Raw genomic sequence first — 22,759 nt, 5'->3', positions numbered from 1 at the left:
TGCCCTTAGCATCTCCCTTAATATATCAGTGAGCAGTGCAGTGACACCTTTCCTGACATAGCCAGCAGACACTCAGGCTGAGAGACCCTACGAGAGACCTCTGGAAGCTCCCCTAAGCTCATCCCTGGGGCCCGACCTAGTATGCATCAAAGGGAAGCACTAGAGAGATGTCTTCCTCTCTCTAAGGGCCCCTAGTCCAAGACCTAGCACCTAGGACATGGACCGGGATATGGATGAGAAAATCTGGAGAAGCTGATAAGAGTGATGAACAGGTTCAAGGAAGGCTTTCAACTTCCATAGAGCGTTCTGCCACCAACAACAAAGAGCACGAGGGCCCCAACTCTTTTCCTCCCACACCTCTCCTTTCTTAGCTGAGGGACAAGATCTCTGTGAAGTGAACTTGGGCTCAGAATCCATTGTAGGAGCAAAATGGACAGAATAGGGAATCTGGGTTTTGTTCATTCATTCATTCGGGTATCTAACAAACATGTCTTGGCACCTACTGTGTGCCAGGTAATGTCCAGTCTCATACAGTCCAATTTTCCTTACAATTTTCTGGATGGAGGCCTATCTCCAGCCCCTTTACAGACAAGTTTCTTCTCTCTGAATACCCCCACCTATTCTAGGAAGGACAATATGGTTAACCAACAATTTAAAAAAAAAAAAAAAGAGGGCCCCCCCCCCATGTACAGGATGGGTGAAAATATGGCTGAATCAGTACCGTTGGCAGGAGAGAGAATACAAAATGCGCTTCGTGGTGGTGAGGTGTCTATCTAAAGAGCAAAGGTTGCATTACACTAGGTGTGTCTGGGTGGTACACCGAGGTGGTGGAAGGACACTAGGGACCAAATGATTGAACCTTCCTCTTTCTTTCCTTCTTCCCAGAAAACGCTCTACATCAACTCCATGGCCAACATATCGAGGTGTGTAAGAACACCTTCTAACTCTCTGATCTTGTGATTTGTCCACTACCCAAACCCAAGTACTTGCCTTTGGGTTAGAGGGGTTTCCAACCTGTCCCAACTTGTGACTTGGACTCTACCCCAGTTCCCTCCACCTTTGCACCATTTCATGCTCCTCAGGCCTCTACTAATCCTGGGAATATTTCCTTTTCTCCCCACTTCCCTTTCTTTCCTCTCCCTTCCTCTTCTCTTCCCTTGTCTCCCAATCTTCCTCCCTATCCTCTTTCTGGTTTTCTCCCCATAGAGTATTTAAGAAGACCTGCTCCAATAGGAAGGTGAGAGAACCTGGCCCAGTTGGGCAAATGGGATATGTGGGTACATCTTTCAAGGTCTCAGGGGTTTGGGTTGGGGGCTTCAGGCGAATATGTTCAAAGATGATTATGAGAATAACATGGGAGATTGTTCCACAACAGCTTTCCATCCCTCTGGGGAAACTGGACTTCGTGGACCACGTGAACACGGTGGAACCTATTGGTCAGTGAGTCCCAAAAGGGAAAGAGTCTGGGGAGAAGAGAATGGGAGCCAGGGAGCGAAAGAAAGCGAAGAAAGGACCATGCAGAAGAGAAGGGCAATTAAAGGGAAAATGGGAGGAACCATTTCAGGGATCAACTTCTGCTTCATCGTCCGAGACCTTTTCCTGACCAGGAGTGCCATCGCTCCCTCTCTCCACCGATGGTACAGTCCTTATTGACCCTGATTACTTCAAAGGTCAACAGACTAAGTAAAAAGCCTTGTTGGCCTTTGTATCAGGGGCCTCAAACTGAAATGTCACACATGCCAGACAAGTAACCTGAATCAGTGGACTAGACAAGTGGACCAGAGGGATATAAGAAAACCAAAAAGTGGTGGGCACTGTAAATGTCTTGTCTGGGGAGGGCTAACAACTGGGAATTCTGGTCCAGTGGAGCCAAATTTTCTGATTGTTGAAGAGGAACTGGAAACGAAACTCAGAATAAGAACTTCAGAGTCTCCAAATCTGAAAAGATTATGGTGCCCCTTCCCCAAACAATATTCAAAAATAGATATATTTCTAAAGTGTAAATAACATTTGACTTTTCAAATTTTACATGCATGCTGAAATGTAAATAGCTTCTAAGAGCTCTGATTTTCTCCATTATCATTGGTGGTGCCTGTGCTTCGCTGCTGATTGGAACATGGGCTTAGACTGCCTGTGGACAGATTTAATACATCAGGAATCCATATCTTATGCAAATTTCCTGATTTGCAAATGTTGGCAATGAATTAAAAGTTTTTAAAGGCCTGGACAAATAAAAAACCTGTATTTTCCCGTTGGCTGGCTGTGACCCTAAGGCTATCATTTTGCAACCTCTGGTGTATGTCTTTCTCTCGCTCCTTTTGTGTAGGGAACCCCCACCTCCACCCCCACACACCCCCCATCTTTTCCATTTAAAAAAATCCCAAACAAAGAAGCAAATGAAACAATAACTACAGCAAGTAACAGCAAGAGACATCACTCTGGCCACAGCACTAGAGATCAAGATTACACTGAAATATTTTTTCACTGCTTTTTTTTTCTTTTAATTCTTACTCTGTGATCCAACTCAGTTGAAAATTGGGTTTGATTTGAAAAAGGCTCAGAATAAATGGGTGATTACTAGTTCAGGTGTATCCTATAGATGTTGTGGAATAAAATAGCCTTAATCTCTCGGATTAAGCACTATGGATAAGCAGCCCAGCCAGTTTTAAATATCAGAGAAACTTTGGGGTATAGCCAGTAAATTAACCAACTTATTTAAGATTCTCAATTACTGTTTATTTCTAAAACCTAAATCATTTTTTTCACATTCCTGCAAAATATTCAGAATAACTCACAGAAAGAATTCTTTAGTTTTTAAAAACAATGCATCACCCCAATAAATTTTTTTAATAAAAATAATGTATGTTGATTCAGGAATAAGATGTGTGTTTTTCTTTTTATTCTAATCTTTATGTTCCTTAATAGAATTTCATATTATTAGTCACTAAAATTGTGTATGTTTCTTAAATTAATTTCTTAGATATTTTATGTGTTTTGTTACTTTGCTGAAGAGAATCTTATTTACGTCATAGTTTCTAGTATGTTTTTTCCTATCAAGGTGCATTTATTGATGTAAGATATGCTTACTCTATACCACTAAGTAATTAAAGGCCAGTTGTAGGGCGGTATATGTGGTTATGTAAATGAAGTGTTTAACAAAAATCTATCTGGGATCTCTATTATTTCTTACAACAGCATGTGAGACTACAGTGATCTCAAAATAAAAAGTTTAATTTTAAGAAGGCAGTGAGACGGGCGGCTGGATGGCTCAGGTGGTTAGAGCACGAGCTCTGAACAACAGGGTTGCCGGTTTGATTCCCACATGGGCCAGTGAGCTGTGCCCTCCACAAACTAGATTGAAGCACATTGAGCTACCGCTGAGCTTTCAGAGGGGCGGTGGGATGGCTCAGTTGATTAGACAAGGAGCTCTCAACAAGTTTGCAGGTTCAATTCCCACATGGGATGGTGGGCTGCGCCCCCTGCAGCTAAATATTGAAAACAGCAACTGTACTTGGAGCTGGTGGGCTCTGGAGAAACACACTGTTCCCCAATAAATTTTTTTTAAAAAGGCAGTGAGAGAGAAGTCATAATACCTAAGATGGACTTATGCTTAATTGTAGAAACAAAGTTGGGAAGCAAATACAACAGATATTAACAGAAATTACCTCTGGAATATGATGTATAATGGTGGAGCTTTGATTTACCTTTTTGTTTGTGTTTTCAGACAATTAATATGTATTATTTGTGTAATAAACACAGCTACAAATTAATAACTTTAGGATAGATGTTGCATACTTAAAAATAAAAACAAGATATGTCCTAGCACAATCAAGGATGGTTCCAAACTGGTACAAAACAGATAAGATCTCCCCAAATGGGTACAATAGGATAGTAAAGAACAATTCCTTTCATTAACACCTTCGCCTCAGGGGCTACTAGTGGCTCCTCTGCCTCGCCTCTCCTGATCTTTTTCTGTCTCATTCCTCATCTCTTTCACTCCCTTTCTCCCCCTGCTTCCTTCCAGCCACCTCTTTTCCTCATCTCACCTTCTCCATCTTTTCCTTTCCTTTGTCCATTCTTTCTTTTTCTTTCTCTCTCCCTTCTCCCACTTTAATTGGCTGTAATTGAGCACTAAGGTGAATTTATTTGTTGTCTCTTTTGAAAATTGTTGTTTGTCTTCATTGTAGGAAGACTAGAAAGTATGTAAGAGGCAGAAAGAGACTAATTCTAACACCCAAAGATAATCATTAGTAATATTTTAGTTCATATTTATTCATTTTCTATGCAAAAATACCTATATTTTTATTTAAAATGCTATATTACAAGTAAGGTTTTCAAACCTTTTTCACCTATGTCAATATATAAATATCTATAAATTTTTCAGCTGCCTAATTCTATATTGTATGGGTGTACCATAACGAATTTAGCCAATCCTCAATTGTTGAACATTTTTTGCTATTATAAACAGCCCTGTAAAGTACATACTTGTATATATCTTTTCATACTTGTCCAATTATTTCTTTAGCCTACATGCCTAGAAAATTAATGACCGAAGGGAATTCACACATTTTTAAAGCTTTCTACTGCCAAATTGCCCACCAAAATGGTTGTACCAATTAACTCTACTTATAATCACTCCCATTATCATTACTTTCAGTCTTTGTTGTATCTTTTGAGTATAGATTCATTTTTCTTGTTCTTAATTTTAAAATCAGGTAATCTGGCTGTTCGAAGTTTTCACCTCTTAAAAACACTAAAATAAGTTGCTTTCTACTAGTGTGTGCCTGTCACTAGTTTTCTTTGGGTCAGGGCTTCGACAGAAATAAGATTTCCCATCTCTGTTCTACATCCCTCCTTCCCTCAATTTGTCACTCTGTCCTTGGACAGGTATCCCTGTGTACCCCATCCCACACTCCAGTAGTGCATCGAAGTGGGTTTTTATTTGCCCCTAATCTTAGATACCAGTTGAAAAGCATCAGTTCAATTATAACTGTTCCATTTCTGCCAATATTCCCATCATCACCATCATCTGTAATCACTTCACAGTTTCTAAAGGAATTACTTTTTTTCTTTTTTGTTTAGTAAAAGTTTATTGAACTGAAATGAAACTGTGGTCAGAATTCTAAGTAAGCAGTAAACTTTATGTATCTGAGTCAATCAGCCAGTCAAACAATACGTACTTATACATTAATTAACTTCTATATGGCTAATTTACCAATACATTTCTGAGTCTAAAATGGAAAGAAAAATATATTAAAAATTTGAACTTTTATTATAAGCCTCAGAAGTATGTCGTCTTAGATGAGGCTTAAGTTTAGAGAAAAATGCCCCAGATTCTAGCAACACTTGGTTACAGCTACTCTCTCTTATCAGGGATTGAATATTATGAGTTGCGGTAGGAATTTCTTATACATCACCTTCTCATAGCCACCCTGTGAGTTAGGGCTGGGCTCGCACAAATCTGGGCTTTGGAAACAGACAGGCCTGGGTTGATATCCTAGGCCACCGTTGGACTGCTCTCAGCTCATTTCCTCTAACCACAAAGTGGAGATAATACTTCAGAGGAATGCTGTGAGGGCTAAATAACGTGCAGGGAGCTCCAAGTGCAGTCCTCTGATTAACAGGTGAAATAACTGGGACTCAGCGATTTGTGGGGGTTCTTTACATATTGCAAACACTAACCTTTTGTTTGTTATATGTGTTGCCAGTATTTCTCCCAGGATCTTGCTTGTTTCATTGCTCATGAAGACTTTTAATGTCAAGAACTTTAAAATTTTACTGCAGTCAAATGTGTTAATCCTTTTTTTATGGTTACACTGTTTCAATCATATCACATTGTCTCTCTGTGTCTTCCTATGAGCCATTTAAGACCTCCTTTCCCCCTCAGGCCTGACAGGTCACTCTGTTCCTCCTTTACCTGCAGTGTTTGTCATGTTGACATGTGCCTTTCGCTATGGCCATGATGACTTGGACGTGATTGCTCTGACGTTCCGCAAAGATCTGTATGTACAGATCCAGAAAGTCATCCCAGCGGAGCCCACCAGCCCCTGGAGGCCCCTCACAGTCCTGCAGGAGTGACTGCTGCACGAGCTGGGGGACAATGCCTACCCCTTTTACCCTGTCCCCAACTCCTGGACAAGGTTTCCAGGGAAGATTAAAACAGGAAGCTAAAGAACACCAGAGTGAAGTTTGCACCCCTGGAGCCAGGCCCTGGCCCCTGGGCCCAGACCATCCACCGCTTCCTTCTGTCAGCTCAGCCCCTACAGCTCTAGGCCTGGATGGAGCGGGAGATTTGTTACCCCCACTTTCTGCCCCTACCCCACAACCTGTCTGAAACCCTTTCTTCACTGATTTCCTACTTAGAGAGACAGGGATGGAAGCCAGAGTGGCAACAGTGCTAAGGAAACAGGAATTCGAGGTCTTGATCTTGGCCTTCTCCCTGCAACCTTGTGATGTGCCGGGCCTCTCCTCCTACTTCAGGTTCACTACCATGGCAAACCCATCTCTGTCAATGTTTCTATCAACAACTTCACCAACAAGGTCATCAATAAAATCAAGATCTTAGGTGAGCTTCTTTTCCTATCCCCCTGTATCTTGTCCCAAATCCACAGGTCTTTTTACAAAACTCTTCCCCATGTAGCCAAACAGCTTCATCTAGGCTTTCCGTCCAATGCAGGCTTATCAACGTGTTTCTCTTTGTCCAGGAGCACGTCTTAGCGCATCAGGCATAGTGTGCCCATATATTAGGTCACATTTGAGGGCAGTGAGTTGGGGTTTCAAGGATGACTGACTAACTATAGTCATGTGCTTTTCCTGGCTGTTCAGTTGAACAGATCACAGGTATTGACCTGTATTCACTAGACAAGTACAACAAGACTGTGTCCATTCAGGAGTTCACATACTGGCACTGGGGCCTGGGTCAGAGAACCAAGGGATGGGGTGGTAGGAAGAGGGCTGGGGCCTGGAGGCAGAGGAGAGGGTTGGGGAAAGTAGGAAGTGGGTAAATGCCCAGGACAGAAAGGTCAAGATGAGGGCTGACATAGATAAAGGGGAGAATTGTACAAGATCCTCATGGGAATGAAAGTTTCCTTAGTTGGCAAGCCTAGCCTAAGTTCTTCTTCTCCTTTCAAAGGGAGACTATTGCTGATAACTCCAGCTTCTCCAAGAGCTTTGCAGTAACCCCACTCCTGACCACCAACTGCCAGAAACAGGGCCTGGTACTGGATGGCAAACTCAAGCATGGTGATACCAATCTGGCCTCTAGCACGATGAAGCTCAAGTGTAACTCCCAACGTCCATTTTCTATCCCCAACCCATTCTGCACGCTATACATACAGTTGTGAGGTCTCACCTTCAATGAAGCCTACCTAGTTTCTTTTAGGTGTTCCTACGTCAATGTTCACAGATCCCTCCAGGCCTGAGGCCCAACAGGAAGCTAAATAATGCCCATGGGACCAACGGCAGGCTTAGGTCACAGGCAGCAAAAAAGGAAGAATGGAGAGAAAAAAATTCCTATGTTGTATAATATTTCACAGCTCACAAAATTCTTCCATATGTGCTCTGTTAAAGATAAGAATCTCACCAAAGTAGGCTGTCAAGGCTTTCTTATGTCATTTTACAGTTAAGGACCCTGAAGCTGAGAAAGATGAAGGGACCCGTCCATGCTTACATAGCTAATAAGTGGCAGAAGTGGAGAGGATTCTATCACCGTCATCTGGCTCTAACACTGATATATACAGTAGCTATTAGGGAGATAGAAATGAATGGAAGACTAGGAGATGAGAAATGAAGGACAAAAAAAAAGGAAAATGATGTGATAGCAATGGATAGAATTCTATCAAGTCATTTATTTGGTCCTATACCTTCAGAGGCCCTAGTGTTAGCTACGTCTCCCACAAAAAAAAAAAACACCTGCCACCATCTGACAAGCGTTTATTGCCCGCCTCCCTGTGCCTATCGGTCATGTAACTGTAGACTGTTATTGCTAGAAAGACCCTTAGAAATCACCCAAACAACATTATTTTATAGTTGGAGGACCAGCATCCCAGAGCAATGAAGAGAGTTGCCCAATGATTTACAGGTTTCTGTGTCTTATTTTTCAATCAGTGGGTTTTTTTATTGTGTACCCGTTAAATCCTCATTCCTAAATTAAGCAATGTAGGAGGATACAAAGAAGTGTAAGACAATCTGTGCCTTGAGTCAGTTTATGCCATAGATGGGGAACAAAGAAGAGTGCAAATGCAATCTAACAGTTAAGTGGTAGTGCATGTGGTTCAGATTATAAATCCAATAGAAGCTAAAAGAGGCCAGCATAGCTGGAGACATTTCCCTGGAGGAGATAGAATGAGCTAGATCTTGAAGAATGTGTAGAATCTGAATAGCAACAGAAGAAGGAAAGAGCATTCCAGTTTGGGAGCACAGCATGAGCAAATGCTAGAAGGCGGGAATCCGCATGGCACGTTTTGAGCATGGAGGGAAGATGGGTCCACTTGGGTTGTATCCTAGGGTTAGGGGTTAGGGCAGAAAAGGTTAGAGAGGCTGGGCGATGCCAGATTGTTAAGAATCATGCAAGCCAAGCAGAGTAGTTATATTCAGAGAGGTAGGCTCTTGAGTAGAGGGTGACATGGTAAAACTGGATTTTAGGAACAGAAATGTGGTCTCAGTGAGGAGCGAACAGAGCCTGGGAGAACTTCGGACGACAAAAAGTGCACAGGAAGGGACTGGGGGACTTAATGAATGACTCCCCAACCCCCACAAATATACAGCAAGGAGCTGCTGGGGATGCTGATGTCCTATAAAGTCAGAGTCAAGCTGGTGGTGTCCCATGGAGGCTGAGTGAGGTGAGGGCTCACGGTCTGTTTGATCAGAGATTGCGGAGCAGACGGTTTCTCCCTTCTGTTTTCCTCCCACTTGGGCTGATCGAATCAAGATGTCCCCCACCCCTTCTCCCAGACCAGTTTCCCTTTGAGCTCAGTGAGCAAGCCACCTTCCCTTCCAGAAACCCATTCTGTGGCTAAGTTGGCCTCCTGATCCCTCCTCCCCCAAATTAGGTTGCCACTTTCCATTTCCAACCACTAATTTTAGGGTGTCATTCTAAGGTCTGCATCCTCCGTGACCTGACAGCCAGGTAAGAGGCTGCGGGGAGGGGAGCTGGGGCAAGAGAGGAGTCAGAGGCCATCCATCCCAGGACCGGAAACCTGAGGGAGAGAGGCTCAAGGAGTGGACTTGGAGGGAAGTCAGTAACTCTGCCTTGGGTCCCTGGCAGTGTTGTTGGTGTGGAGCTGCCCCTGGTCCTGATGCCTCCAGCATCTCATGGTGAGTGACCAGGTGGGACGCACAGAAACAGTGATCCTGCGGGTTGGGGGTGAAGCCCTTCTGATTTTATGAATCAGGGGCTGGCAATTTGGGTAGCAACTGACTAGCAATAGGCAGGTTAGTGTCGAGGTTTTCAGGGAAAGGAGTGTGTGTGTGTGTGGTGGGAGGAGAGGGTTAAAAAGGGAGGGGGGAGAGTAAAAAGATATTTCTTCAGAAACTGAACAGCTCCTTGTTAGCTTCAGCTCCATTTCCCCCTCCCTCAGCATGCTTGCCACAGAGGCCGCTAGGTAAGGAAATCTGAGGCCCCCCGAAGCCCCGTCCTCCTTTCCCCAGTGTCAGCCTCCATTTTATGACAATGGTAATGTTAAAAAGCTTCCCTGGAGTGTTGCTTTCAATACGTGTGCAGTGGGCACCTGTGGTTTAGCTTCATGTCACAGTTCAGTGCTTTTCAGCCATCCTCCTTTCCCTTTCTGTATCCCCCGCCCTCCACACAATTGCCCTCCCCCGCCCATCCCTTCCATTTTTCCTTTTCCCCGCCCCCACTGCCCATACTTCCCTCTTTCATTCTTTGATCCTTTCCCTCCCTTCCTGCATTCTTATTTCCTCTCGGACTTCTGTGTTGGGAAACTGGGGAGGGAGCAAGTGACGGGAAACAAGCCACTGTGGTGGGTGTGGGGTAGAGGGAAGCTACCGAGAGGGGGCTGCGGATCTGAACTGGGATCAAGAAAAGGAGTGAACGTGGAGGACGCCCAGAAAGTTGTCCCTAACCCGGCACTCCCCTCTGCTTCTCTGCAAGCTCTGAGGACATAGTCATCAGGAGTTCGCTTGGCGGGAGCCAAGGCTGGAGGAGACCGGGAGGAGACCCCGGAGGCTTTGGCAGAGGGGGTTGTGCCTGCTCTGGCACGTGTGTGTGGGAGCCCCACTGTAATGCTCTAATAAATCAGCCTGTCCACACGAGTCTGGAGATCTCTTTGGTATTTCCTTCTCCAGGAGGGTAATCGACTACTGAGAACCAGCACTCTCTTCCCTATCAGTGATTAGATAGCCCTGTAGCATGTGTTTTGCCCCTAAACGACCCCCGACTTCCCTCTGGCACACTGCCCGCCCTCTGTGGACACAACTTCCCTCGGGACCCTGGTCATCTTTTCCCCCACCCCCATTTATGATCACCCACTGCCCAGCCCAGGGAACAGCAAGAGCTGTGGGCTAGGGGCCATGGCTGTGAGCCCAGGCCTAGGAGCGATGACAAAGGTGGCTTGAGTGGTGGTTGGATGCAGAGCGCCCTGTGACCTGTGAGGCCCACAGTGAGGCCGGAGGCTTCAGCCTAGAAACCGCCAAGGGACCCCTGGACCCGTCTGTGTGCAAATCTGAACTTGTGTTCCTGGAGGAGCAGAGCGGTGGGGGTCTGGGTTGGCTTTGGGGATAAGGAGGTATGACAGTATGTAATGGAGTAGGGGGTCCTCTGGGGAATCAATTTCCTCCTCGCCCAGGGTGATGGACAGCTTACTTATCTGCCTCCCTGTGGGGACAAAATCAAAACACCACCTCTTCCTGTTCCACAGCGTGACTGCACAGGCCAGGTGAGCACACCACCACGGCATCACACCGCACATTTCTGCCACCTTCCTTGGCCAACTCACACAAGGATTCTTCTCTTCAAAGTTACCTATTGTAAGCGTTGAGAAGATGAGCCAGGACAACCTTCTCAAAGCAATCTCCACTTCTGGTTCTAAGGCTGCCTGGTATGGGGGTAAAGGAGGGGTACAGAGTGAGTTATCTCCCATTTGCAGGCTACCATTGGAACTGACTCCTGAGAAGAGTACTTGGAGGGCTGAGTAGTGAGTGTTCTCTCCTATCACTAACCCTATACTTCAACCCCTTAGGCCTATTCATCACAGGTTATTTGTGGCTAAACAAAGGCAAGAAAAACGTGAAGGCTCCCCAAATCACCGACCCTGTCCTGTTTCTCATTCTCTCTGCCGTCATCTAAGCTCCAACTATAACAGACAAAATCCAAGAGGCTTCAAGGCCTTAAATCTGCTGCTCTACAGGGTCTTCCTTAATCAAAACAGTCTATTAAGATTGGACCAGTTCTAGATTAGAAAGCCACTTCGTTTGTGGACATCGTAGCCACTTTTCCGGGACCCAGTTTCCTTGACCCTTTATTTTGCTTTTATTAATTTCTAACATTATTTAAAAGGCTAGTTGTCTATCTTTCTCCACTTTTATTTTATGCAGGTTCAACTGCAGCTATGGGACAGAGGTCAGAAGTTCTGCAGCGTTAATTCCTAGCTCCATTTATGATTCAACCATTGCAGTGGTTGTCTATGACATCACAAGGGGGTGTCACGCCATGTTTTATTTGAAACGAGGATTGAGGGAAGCAATAGGGAGCTGGTAAGACTTGGCAGAGAGGAAAGATAGGTACATTCTTCCCAAACCTCTACTAAATCTTTCAACGCTCCGCAACACATTTTCTTGTACACATCAATTCTACAGCAGTGAGGTTACCTCAAAGGCTGATAGTTCATTCCCCAGTTTTCTTATCCGCACCTTCAATAAACTGGTCCTTCTGCCTCAGCCTGTTACTGCCTGTGCCTTCATGCTGTACTTAATTTTTCATAATGCAACTGCATCACGCCCCAACCCAGAGCCATTTCAAGTGCCGCAAGGTGAGAACCAATTTAGGGCAGGAGGGGTTTTGCCTCTTAGGCCCAGGGCACCTAGCTGGGACTTCTGACCATGTTTACCGCACTTCTTAGATGAGTTGTTTGAAAGCCTGTTAACTACAGGGAGTCTCAGACCTCAACATTCAGTAGAGCCAGCCAATACAATCTGCCTTGGTGCAAGTGTCAGCCTCTAGCTTCTTTCTCAGATGTCCACTCGGGGGCAGCAGAGCAACAGCAGCGTAGGCTAGGAGGGGGGCTGCCTGCATGCCCAGGAAGCAGACAGCTAGAAGCCATCTACCTCCAGCTCTGCTCACAGGACGTTGCCACCTAACAATGGCACTGAGCCTCTAGAAGAGGTACCACAGTAGAGCTGGTGGAATTTATAGAAGAGCCAGACCTTCCCCACAGAGATACATTACTATTTACAATGGTTTCCCATATTGGGAGACTTACCTTACTTATTTAATATTTCAGATCTCCAAGCTCCACCTCAGACCAACAGAATCACTCCCAGAAAAATGGCCTGGAAATACATATTTAAGCTTGCCAGGATTCTTTCCAGGAAAATTTGGGACTTTCATTATGGGGGCACTTCACCCCATACCTCATTAGACAAGTTTCTATTCTAAATGGGTATTTTGAACATGCCAATGGAAATGGCATAGAGTGTGGCCTGGAGCCTCAAACAATGGATTGGTAACTAAGGAACTAAGAATGTGGCAGGTTATTTTTTTTGGGGGGAGAGGGGTGCTGGGGTGAAGAAAAGAGGGAAGCTGGCTGTCAGTACTACTCAACCTACAAGTTGGAAATTGGGAACCAATTTCTTACTGCTGCCCCTGAAAAGAAAGGCATCTAAGCCTCTCCCTTAGGTGATGTTCCCGATCAAACAATGTGGGGAAGAATGATATTAATATTGCACCCTGCAGAGAAGTGTCCAAAGATCATGGGGGTGGGGTCACCATTTCCTCCAGTACCTCTCACCCTGTACCATTCCTCAGCCACACTGTAGCAAGGTTCCCGGGCCTTCCTGATTTCTTGGGCAGACAGAGATTTGCGACCTGATTTCTTGGGCAGACAAGAGATTTGGGAAGTCGGTATACTGCTGCTGTTACTCCCAGTGGCTCCTCTCTTCGGAAGAGCTTTGATTTTTGCCTGAACAGCATTTTACACCAAATCAGTATCATCCAAAAGTCACAACAACATTTCTTCAGCATCGTGTTTTACTTTTTAGGGGAGAATATAGAAAAAGGAGGGAAAGGAGGAAAAACAGGGTCCCACTAGGGTCTCCAAAGTGTATGAGACTGGTACTGTAAGGATGTGTGGGATGAGATAGCCAGCAAGATTAGATTAAGCTCTCCAAGATTCTTTTTTCTATACTCTAATGAAAATACTATGACATATGTGTAATTGCCTAGCACATGGTATTCAATAAATGTCAGTTGCCTTTTCTAGCAGGGTTCTCCACAAGCTGGGCTCTACCCAGACATCATCCTCCTTCTCCTCTCAGGGAGTGAAGGTCACCAAAAAAGCAGGGAACTAAAAGAGCAGTAGTTTGAGTAATGCAGTTGGCTAGCTGGCTCAGTGCCCGGCCTTCCTGTCTTCCCATCCTCCCCACACCACTATGCCTGGGTGGGGCTTAGAGAACAGTTTCCCAAGTGGCTTTCCTGAGGCCTGGCAAGCTTGTCCTAGAACATTCCATGTGGAGGACTATGGGTTGCAACTCTCTAGTGCACAGTCCTCTCTTTTTGGCGATGATAATCTGGGGAAAAGAAGAAAGGGGGGGAAAAGCAGGATTATTTTCAGGCCTGAGTACACACTTCCCCATCTCTAACTTGTGGAGCCTCTAACAATCAGCAGAGTTCCTCCCCAGGGCCCTGCCAGGTAGGTAAAAAAGATAGTGACACTTACTGTAGGGAAAGAAGCGGACACGCATGCTGATTTCACGGGCTGTCTTCAAGATCTCAACGGCCTGAAAAGAACACAACAGCTTGTACAAATGAAGAGATATGGCCCAGGACAGAATCATAACAGGAGGAGGGGAGTTTGCCACTCGAATCTTCTGGATCTCTAATTGCTGCTTACTTCTGGTACATTTCCTCAGGAGAGTCTTTCTTATCAAGTTATAAGTTAGGCTAATCCTGTCCAACTTATACTACCTGGGATGGCTTCTTGCCTCACCACAGCCCAGATGCTGTGCCCACCTTGCTATGCTCAATGTCTTGGAAATCCACATCATTCACCGCTAGGACTTGGTCCCCTTCCTGAAGTCCTGCTCGATGTGCATCAGAGTCAGGAATCACCTGTTGGTAAGGAGAGAATGTATGTGATTGAGGTGAGGCAATTTCTCACTTTTAAGTGAAATTAGGTGTTATTGTTTTATTTGTTTGTGACAATGTAGGGAGATAGATGCTTGCCAGGTGGGAGTTTTAAGTGGGAAAGGGTGTCGCCATTATGCCCCTTCTATGAGTCGACTGAATCATCCTTCTCCCAGGCCTGGGGACATCAGGGTTCTGCAACCTGGTAACCACAAAGGGAAGTGGCCACCCATATTGCCTACCAGGGCACGTACCTTGGAGATGAAGATGCCTAGCTGGGAGGCCTTTCCTCCTCGGATGTTAAATCCCAACTGCAAGACAAGAGCACAAAATGGGGGCTCAGTGTGGACCACAAATACAAAAATATCTGGTAAAAGCACCATATGATAGCTTGGCTATGTGGCGCTCAGAGAGAAGTCAGAAGTTGCAGATGTGGTACCTCGGCTTTTCTGCTCATAAAAGGTAGTTTCCTTACCTCCCCACCTGCTTCGCAACCTGTCCCCCAACTGTGGCTAACTTCTGGGCCTGGTGTGGACAAATCTAGCCTGCAATAAGATGTAACTGTTCCATAAGCTCACCTGAGCTCCAGGGGGCTTCTTCAGTGTGACAATTCGGGGCAGAAACTGGGTCAACTCATTGTTGTAGTCTGGGTGGTAGACCCTCTGCAAGACACAACAGCAACCCCAGAAATCTTAATACCAGACTTAGATCTTATGCCCACCTTCATCTGGAACCAACGCATCGCCCTGAAGTCAGGAAAAGGTGAAGCCACGGACTTAGCTTAAGTAGAGGTGATAGTACCGTCCAAATGGATAGACAGATGACTTGGGGAAATAACAGCAGTCCAGTAGCTCTCCATTTCTTTAGCTTGACAGAATGGAAACTAGGGCTCTGAATTTCCAGAATTCTCTGCTGTGAATGGACTCTGGCAGGAGAATTCCCTAAGAAGCTACCAATAGGCCCACTTTCTCAGAATCCGACTTCTGGGTCCCATGTCTACAACAAAGGCTAAGATTCATTCTCCACTGAGCTTTCTAACCCTGCCATCCTACCTTTTGTACATAATGTCATGCCCATGGGGAACATTTTCCTATTGTAGGGTACAGGTGGTTCCCACCTCATGAGGAGGGATCCACGCTGGGGGATTCTCATAGGCAGGCAGGAAAACCACTGGGTAGTCATCATAAGGAATCCGGCTGTCCATGTCTGGCAAGGGCCTGGAATGGAAGGGTGAATCAAAGCTGACAAAAATGGTTCCAAAGGGACAACAAGTTTCAGAAAACAACCCCAACTCATCCAGGGCTGTCAGCTTATAGTCGCAGCCCACTTCTAGGTGACAGACTAGGGGAGAGAAGGAAGAAAAAAGATGCAGGAAAACAATTTACTGGATTTCTCCAGTAATCGCCCCACATTCCCTAGATGTGATCGGTAATGGTGGGGGTCCCCAGCTCGACCTTTCCTTCACCACCAGCCACCTTCCAGTCCCCGCCCCGCATCCTGCCTGAGTCCCACACCCACGACACGGTAGATCACCCGCCGACGGGTCTCAGCGACCTCCGGCTCTGCTCACCGCGAGCGCAGCCGAGGGACCGGAAGCGGATGCTAGACCGGTCGAAAAGGGGCGGGGTCAGGGCGCGGCGCACAGCCCTCCGCTCCCCAAAGCGCCTTCCTGCGCACGCTGACGTGCGTGCTCCGCCCGAAAATTGTCTGCACTCCGATTGGCTTGCGCCTCCACGGCCGATTTGAAACTTGGCGGTTAAAGCTCCAGTTGGGACGGGGCGGCGAGAGACCGGGAAAGGTACGTTTAGTTTGGTGAGTGAAGGGGACACACCTTAGCTGAGGATCCGCCTTTCCCGGAACCCTGGGGCCGTGGGTCTTTGTCGTCGTCTCCGCCGGGGGCTTTCTTTTCCATTTCAGGCATCACTTGGGTGTCTTCAAAGTGTCGGGCTGTTGGCAGTCCTTCGGTGGCCGCGTCTGAAGGACTGTGACTCTCCAGCGGCAGCGATCCCGCTGCGAGGGGGAGGCCGTCTCAGCTAGCGCTGAGTTCCGTAACCCACCCCCATCTGCGGAGGGCGGGAACTCAGGGACGACCCCCTCCCACCCCTGCCAACCCAGCAAGATTCATCAGCAAGCCTCGTTTTTTTTGTTCCCCAGAGTCGGTGCTGTGATAGGATCATGAAGGAAGAGGTGAAGGGAATTCCTGTAAGAGTGGCACTGCGATGTCGCCCTCTGGTCCCCAAAGAGATTAGTGAGGGCTGCCAGATGTGCCTTTCCTTCGTACCCGGGGAACCGCAGGTGCGTAGCAGTCCTGGGCCTGTCTCTGAACACCTGGGGCCGAATGGCAGTGAGGGGCGTGGTCTGGCCCTGCGTTATTCTTACTCCTTTTTCCTTGCCTCTAGGTGGTGGTTGGTACTGACAAATCCTTCACCTACGATTTTGTGTTTGACCCCTCTACTGAACAGGAAGAAGTCTTCAATACTGCAGTAGCGCCGCTCATAAAAGGCGTATTTAAAGGTGAGGCTGTTTTAGTCAATCGGTTCTTGAGCGAACGCTGTGTGTTAGGCACTGTGCTTGGATGCTGCAAATACAGCAATGGATGAACGTGGGGCCTGCCTTCAAAAGGCCCGCAGCCTGGGAGCTAGTGCAGTGTCACGTGAAAGTCTCCGCACCCTGGAATCTACTTTTATACTGTATTTACTTTCTGTGCTTCTGCTCACCTTTGACTTGTATGTATTTTTGTTTGTCCTGGAATCTCATTCCAGTCTAAGCTCTTTGATGGGTACTGATGATCAGCAAGCGTGCCTGCCTACTTGAGGCCCAAGCAGTGCCAAACCCGTGGAGGGATTCAGAGATAAATAATAGAGCTTCCGGGTCCTGGAGGAGTTCAGAGTCCACCGGCCGCAGTAGAAGTAGATGACTGCATACACAATTTTGGACACATAAACAATTTTAAACTTTTTGCACTCATCTTTAAGGAAAACTATTTTAGAAGTTAAAAATATACAATAGTCCTGCTATAGAAGTAGCAGTGCCCTCAGATGAAGTAGTATGAAAACCAGAAGGATGCTTGGGGAATTTGAGATGAATTTCACAGCATGGGGAAACTTTGAGATAGCTCTTGAATGATGAGTAGAATTCTTTTAGGTAGAGAAGGAGATTTCCTAAAGGCCCTGAATACCCTGACCAGTTAGTATGCTTCATTGCAGAAGCTAAGGCTTTAGCGTCACTGAAGACCAAAGCAGACTCTGAAGAAGGGAAGTGTCTGAAAGGTCTTCAGTTATTATTCTAGTACAGTGGTTATTCAGGATTCAAAGCTTTCTAGCCATACCTCTGTAAAGTGAACTGTCAGTGTCTACTTAAATGTTTTTTCAGAGGGAACTCACGGACTCATGGGCTAGTCCTGTTGACTGGTTTTTTTGGACAACTCTAATTGCATTACATTATATTCAGATGAAATGTGCTTCCTGGTCATTTCTACCCAGTGGTGTTAGTTCATCCTTCTAGACAAACAGAAGCCTTCTTCCAGGCAACAGCATTCACATTTTTTCCCCACTTTTTAATGATGTCAAGAATCTGGACACATTGAATACTTTGTTTCAAATTTTTAAAAAATTAAAGCAATAATCTCAAACTTATAGAAATGTTGTAAGAAGAGCATAAAGAACTTTTTTTCCTAAACCGTTTGAAATGAGTTGTTCACCTTATGCCCCCTAAATACTTTAGTGTATATTTGCTACAAACAAGGACTTTCTCCTACATGACTACATACAGCCATCAAAATCATGAAATTGGCATTGCTACATCACTACCATCCAGTCCTCAGACCCCATTCAAGTTTCACCAATTGCCTCAATTATGTCCTTTATAGTAAAGGGTCTGGTTCAGAATCACATGTTGTATTTAGTTGTACTGCCTCTGTAGTCTCGTTCATTCGAAAACGTCTTCAGTCTTTTGTTTGACCTTCATAATCATGACACTTTTGAAGATCACAGGTCAGTTATGTTGCAAACTGTTTCTCAATTTGGGTTTGTCTGATGTTTATTATTAGATTCAGGTTGTGTATCTTTAGCAGAAATATCACAGAAGTATCGCTGTATTCTTACTGAATCCTGTCAGGCATCACATGCTCCTGATTTGTTCCATTACTGCTGATGTTCATTTTGCTCATTTGAGCAAGGTGTTATCTGCCGGCTTCTGCATTATAAAGTTAATCTTTTTCCTCTTTGCATGTTTGGAAAACCATTATATTATTGTAAGTCTCTCCTGATTATTAACCGTCTCTCCTTCCCTTGAGCCATTCCTGAAACAATAAGTTTAAGGTTTCCAGAGTCTTCATTATCTGGTCATCCTCCTTAGCATGAACCTTCACAGCTTTGTAAGAGCACTACACTATAGTTCTACTTTCACATTTTGAACTTGGCAAACTATGAGAATTAAATTACAGTCTTTAGAAGCACTGTAATGTGGAAAATGATTCCAGTATATACAGAGGGTGCAAAAAATGTATACATATCTTAAGAAAGGAAAACTGTATTAAAATTGTAATACTCAGTATGTGCTGACAACAAAAGATGAATACAAGTCATGTGTGACTCCTGCAATTACAACAGTGACTCGAAATGGCTACCATCAGTGTCCAGACACTTCTGATGATGGTGAACTACTGCTTGAGCAACGTTGACCAAAGTGTCCACTTGTATACATTTTTTTGGCACCCTTGGTATATGTGTTTGGTTAACATTGCTCTGCAAAGACAAAGCCAGTATTTTTGAGCCAGCTCAACAGCACCCTCTTGTACTCTGAACTCCCAATACCACAGAGCCCTGAGTATTTTGTAAAAAGTGCTGATACTTGCTTTCCCCAGTTATTACTATATACACATATCTGTGGTATCGCTGAAGATTATGGAACATTATTCACTTGCCCCATAGTCGTGCCACGCGATACCAGCAATCTCCTCATGACGATCTCAGTTTAACACTTTATGATCTTTCAGAACATCAAGGTCTTCATTTAGACAAACGAGTTCTTTTTAAAAGAAAAAAAAAAGCAAAGGACATCTATCACATGGAGTCATACTTAAATGATGACATTTCTGTGAGGAGCCTGATGATATGGTCCAGATGCAGTCTGAGAGTTCAGATAAGGAGTAGATGCTTTGAGTGACTATAAAAAGCAACTTTGTTGCCTTTTCAAATGAAGACTCTACTCTGTTAATCAAAGAAATACATGTTGGAATCCCTTCTATTTATGGAGCTTCTAAGACTTTCATTTAATTCCCATAATTTAGAGTTGCTTGAAGGAGAGAGAGAGTAGAATTATAAAGCTCTGAATGGCTTTTTGACAGTGACTTGGCCACCTTCATCATCTCAGTCATATCTGTAAGTGTGTTACTTCCTAGCCTTCAGGGGCTCTCAAGAGGGACACACATTCTGGGGTTGGTATTTTTCTTCTTTGTTTATTTGAAGTAGTGCAAAGTCATGGCAACCCATATAACTTTTCTCTGTGCCTGCTATTCCTAAGAGACCCTGGTCTTAAGAGAGCGGTTTCAATTTGGTTACAAGTAATCGCTGAAGGAAATGGAGTGCACTGGTTGGGTGAAAATATATGAGCACCTCTGTGCACCTGACCTCTATTTTGCCAGGATACAATGCAACCGTCCTGGCCTATGGACAAACTGGCTCTGGAAAAACCTATTCGATGGGAGGTGCATACACTGCAGAGCAAGAAAATGAACCAACAGTTGGGGTCATACCTAGGGTAATACAACTGCTCTTCAGAGAAATTGATAAGAAGAGTGACTTCGAATTTACTCTGAAAGTGTCATACTTGGAGGTAAATGATTTATCTTTAATTATTCTGAGTTTAAAATTTATCTTTGGGTAGAAAAATAAATCCTAATCAGGTTTTTCCTGGCATGACTCAAATTAGTTAATTGCATTTTTCCTAAATTACGTTTTAATAGATTGACAGAGAACACTTACTGGCTCAGTTTTTTCCTTGTTATCAGAATAGTCTGTTTAATCTGATTGTCAGAGGAGTTGGCATCGCCATATAAAAAGATGATAGGAATTCTTTAATTCCAGTTTGGCCTCTATTATTGATTTCCTGTACAGTCTGTAGAAAAAAATATTTGATTTCCCTGTACTGTTTTGAGGCGTAAGTGATAATACTGCTACTTCGTGAAGAAAGTTATCGAAGTTGTGTGACATACTGAGCTGGGTAAGTGATGATGCTAGAGCGTGTTTATGCAACAGGTATTTATTGAGTCCCTGCTATGTTACAGGCCCTGTTCTGGGTGCTTGGGATATATCAGTGAATGAAACAGATAAAAATCCCTGCCCTTGTGGGCGTTTTTATTCTGGTGTATATCAGTATACAAGTAGATTGACCACTTACATCTAACCTCGTGACACCAAAAACACATGTTTAAGGAACTTATGGCTTCTGAGAAACTAGCTGGTTGGTTCCATAACAGTGATATGTCTCATCCTTAAGGAGCAATAATTAAACATATATGATTTAAGCGTGCATTTATAAATTATATGTGACTACTCCATCCTGAAGTCGAATCTTAATAGGTATGGGAGGTGTATAGTTGGAAGATGGGGACTTAAGCATTAAGATTCGCTTTCTTGAATGTCTTGGTTAACCCAGTTGTGGCCAGAGTACTTAAATGAAAAAGTAACTTAGGAACCTGGTATGTTAAATAGTAGTAACAGTGATAATAACAAACAAATATGGTGGTTACTGTGTGCTAAACACTATTCTAAATATTTAAAGTTCTGGTAGTTGTTAAAATACTGGTTGCTACATCTCCCTTTTGCTTCCCTCTTCCACCCTCCACTAAGGACCTGCTACTTATAATTTAACAAAATTAATGAGGGTGACACTGTTCTGACACCATCAAAGAAGTGAATTTGGGTACCCGTGTTACTTTTCATTGTATCTGCTGTTCCTAGGAGACTGTCTTAGAGTAGTCTCAATTTTGTTGCAAGTAATATGTGAATGCATTCTTGTAAGTATCAGATGATTGCATATAGGGTTAAAGTCCTTTTCTTAATTAAAAAAATAAAGTTTGTTGTAAAAAATTTTAATGCAGAAAGTCACAAAGGATTTTAAAAGTCATATGTGATGCCACCACCTCGAGATTACCACTGTTAACAGCTTGTTTTTACCACTTTATTTTCAACAATACCAGATTTACAATGAAGAAATCTTGGATCTTCTATGCCCATCTCGTGAGAAAGCCTCTCAAATAAATATACGGGAGGATCCTAAGGAAGGCATAAAGGTGTGTTTATTATTACTAACTATTATTAAATGTTGGTCACTACTGAAGTTCACATCCCTTTTATTTGCCATTATGGTTTTAAGTGACTACTACCATCTTTCAGATTTTGTGTGGTCCTAATTCCCTTCGTTAATCTCAAATTCCTAGATGGGCTCTCTTGTGGAGAAGGGAATTTTATCACCTTCCTGTTACCTCTAGATATAATGCTAATATCACTTAAATATTTATTAGCTATTTACAGAGTTCTAAGGCTGAGCTGTCCAGTACAGTAGCCACTGCCACAAATGGCTATTTAAACTCAAATAAACTAAAATGGAATACAATGTGAAATTCAGCCCCTCAGTTACACCAGCCACACATCAAGGCTCGTGTATGGGATGGCACAGATATAAAACTTACCCATGGTCACAGAAAATTCTGTTGGACAACACTGGAATAGACATTGTGCCAGGCTCTGGGATGATATTTAAAAATTAACAAGGTAAGTCATATAACATTTTTTATTCATAAGTACCAAAGGAAAAAGAGCTTGCTTATTGAGAGGCCTCTTCCACATGGTAGAGATGTAGGATAAGGAGCTACAGCTGAACGGAACAATTGAGGCAAGGTTGGGAGTTCTGTATGTGGGAGTGGGCCAAATCCGGAGGCAGTGTTGAAAACAGGCAGGGCGTGGGTCTAACACCAGCTGGAGTATTCAGGAGTGGGAGAATGTGAGGCTGGAAGTGGATGGGAATAGGTAGTATCCACTTGGGAAACTTGGGAAAAGACTGTCCTCCCCATCTTCCTTTCCCGCACGGAAAGGCGGAGGCTTAAGGTGCAGGTGCCTGAGAGACAGGTGCTTGTGCTTCTGGCCTCTTCTTTCCTTCGGGGTTGTTAAGTCACTAGCCAAGTAGCAAAACAAGGCCTGAAGGATCGGACCTATTTGGAAAGCCTGATAAGCTTGGAACACAGCAGACAGTCCAGGTGGTGTGGATAGGAAACCTGGGCACGACGCATGCTGCCGCCAGAACGAGTGTTAGTAGTGAGCCAGCCCCTGACCCGGCTAAGGCAGGATTACATCGCAAGCCTTGTCTGAGGTCTAATGTGCAATCCAAAGAAGTGTAGAATTCAGAGTCAACTCGGGGTGGGAAGGACAAGTTTGTAAGCACTCTTCGGATGGGATGAAG

General features: G+C 44.4%; 3 protein-coding genes across 16 annotated transcripts in view; 2 read left to right on the top strand and 1 right to left on the bottom strand.

The window, feature by feature from the left end:
• Positions 1 to 745: 745 nt before the first annotated feature.
• On the top strand, positions 746 to 7,343 carry ARR3 (arrestin 3; the record flags this gene model as incomplete). Its single annotated transcript, XM_081042257.1, is given in 11 exon segments — positions 746 to 760; positions 886 to 923; positions 1,207 to 1,237; positions 1,376 to 1,436; positions 5,924 to 6,075; positions 6,079 to 6,168; positions 6,171 to 6,269; positions 6,273 to 6,290; positions 6,481 to 6,565; positions 6,826 to 6,898; positions 7,133 to 7,343. Coding segments are annotated over 11 exon segments (873 nt in total).
• Positions 7,344 to 13,186: 5,843 nt separating this feature from the next.
• On the bottom strand, positions 13,187 to 15,918 carry PDZD11 (PDZ domain containing 11). Of its 14 annotated transcripts, none has more exons than XM_081042711.1 (7): positions 15,801 to 15,905; positions 15,417 to 15,516; positions 14,878 to 14,961; positions 14,554 to 14,610; positions 14,186 to 14,284; positions 13,893 to 13,953; positions 13,187 to 13,743 (listed from the first exon to the last, which is right to left on the bottom strand). In XM_081042711.1, the coding sequence occupies exons 2-7, from the start codon at positions 15,501 to 15,503 to the stop codon at positions 13,709 to 13,711; spliced, it is 423 nt and encodes a 140-aa protein (XP_080898837.1). In that variant the 5' UTR covers positions 15,504 to 15,516; positions 15,801 to 15,905; the 3' UTR covers positions 13,187 to 13,708. The 14 variants fall into 14 exon arrangements, with proteins under 14 accessions (XP_080898837.1, XP_080898838.1, XP_080898831.1 ...); XM_081042712.1 differs by having other exon boundaries at positions 15,870 to 15,899; XM_081042705.1 differs by having other exon boundaries at positions 15,814 to 15,883.
• Positions 15,919 to 16,459: 541 nt separating this feature from the next.
• Positions 16,460 to 22,759, top strand: part of KIF4A (kinesin family member 4A) — an 87,136-nt gene continuing 80,836 nt past the window's right edge. The window contains exons 1-4 of the mRNA XM_081042702.1: positions 16,460 to 16,594; positions 16,699 to 16,813; positions 19,944 to 20,134; positions 21,501 to 21,593. Of these exons, the coding sequence (XP_080898828.1) occupies positions 16,475 to 16,594; positions 16,699 to 16,813; positions 19,944 to 20,134; positions 21,501 to 21,593 (519 nt within the window). The 5' untranslated portion in view covers positions 16,460 to 16,474. The remainder of the gene's footprint in view (positions 16,595 to 16,698; positions 16,814 to 19,943; positions 20,135 to 21,500; positions 21,594 to 22,759) is intronic.

The sequence above is a fragment of the Rhinolophus hipposideros genome (assembly GCF_964194185.1).
Source record: "Rhinolophus hipposideros genome assembly, chromosome: X".
Taxonomy (NCBI): domain Eukaryota; kingdom Metazoa; phylum Chordata; class Mammalia; order Chiroptera; family Rhinolophidae; genus Rhinolophus; species Rhinolophus hipposideros.
Note: the sequence above shows the minus strand (reverse complement) of the source record. Positions and strands in the feature narration are given on the sequence as shown.

What these genes read in the sequence shown, in the direction of transcription:
- PDZD11 (XM_081042711.1), bottom strand. Translation starts at nt 15,503, where the DNA reads ATGGACAGCCGGATTCCTTATGATGACTACCCAGTGGTTTTCCTGCCT. An exon ending in AGAAGCCCCCTGGAGCTCAG is followed by an intron (nt 14,611 to 14,877) that starts GTGAGCTTATGG and finishes CTTGTCTTGCAG; the next exon opens with TTGGGATTTAACATCCGAGG. An exon ending in TAGGCATCTTCATCTCCAAG is followed by an intron (nt 14,285 to 14,553) that starts GTACGTGCCCTG and finishes CCTTACCAACAG; the next exon opens with GTGATTCCTGACTCTGATGC.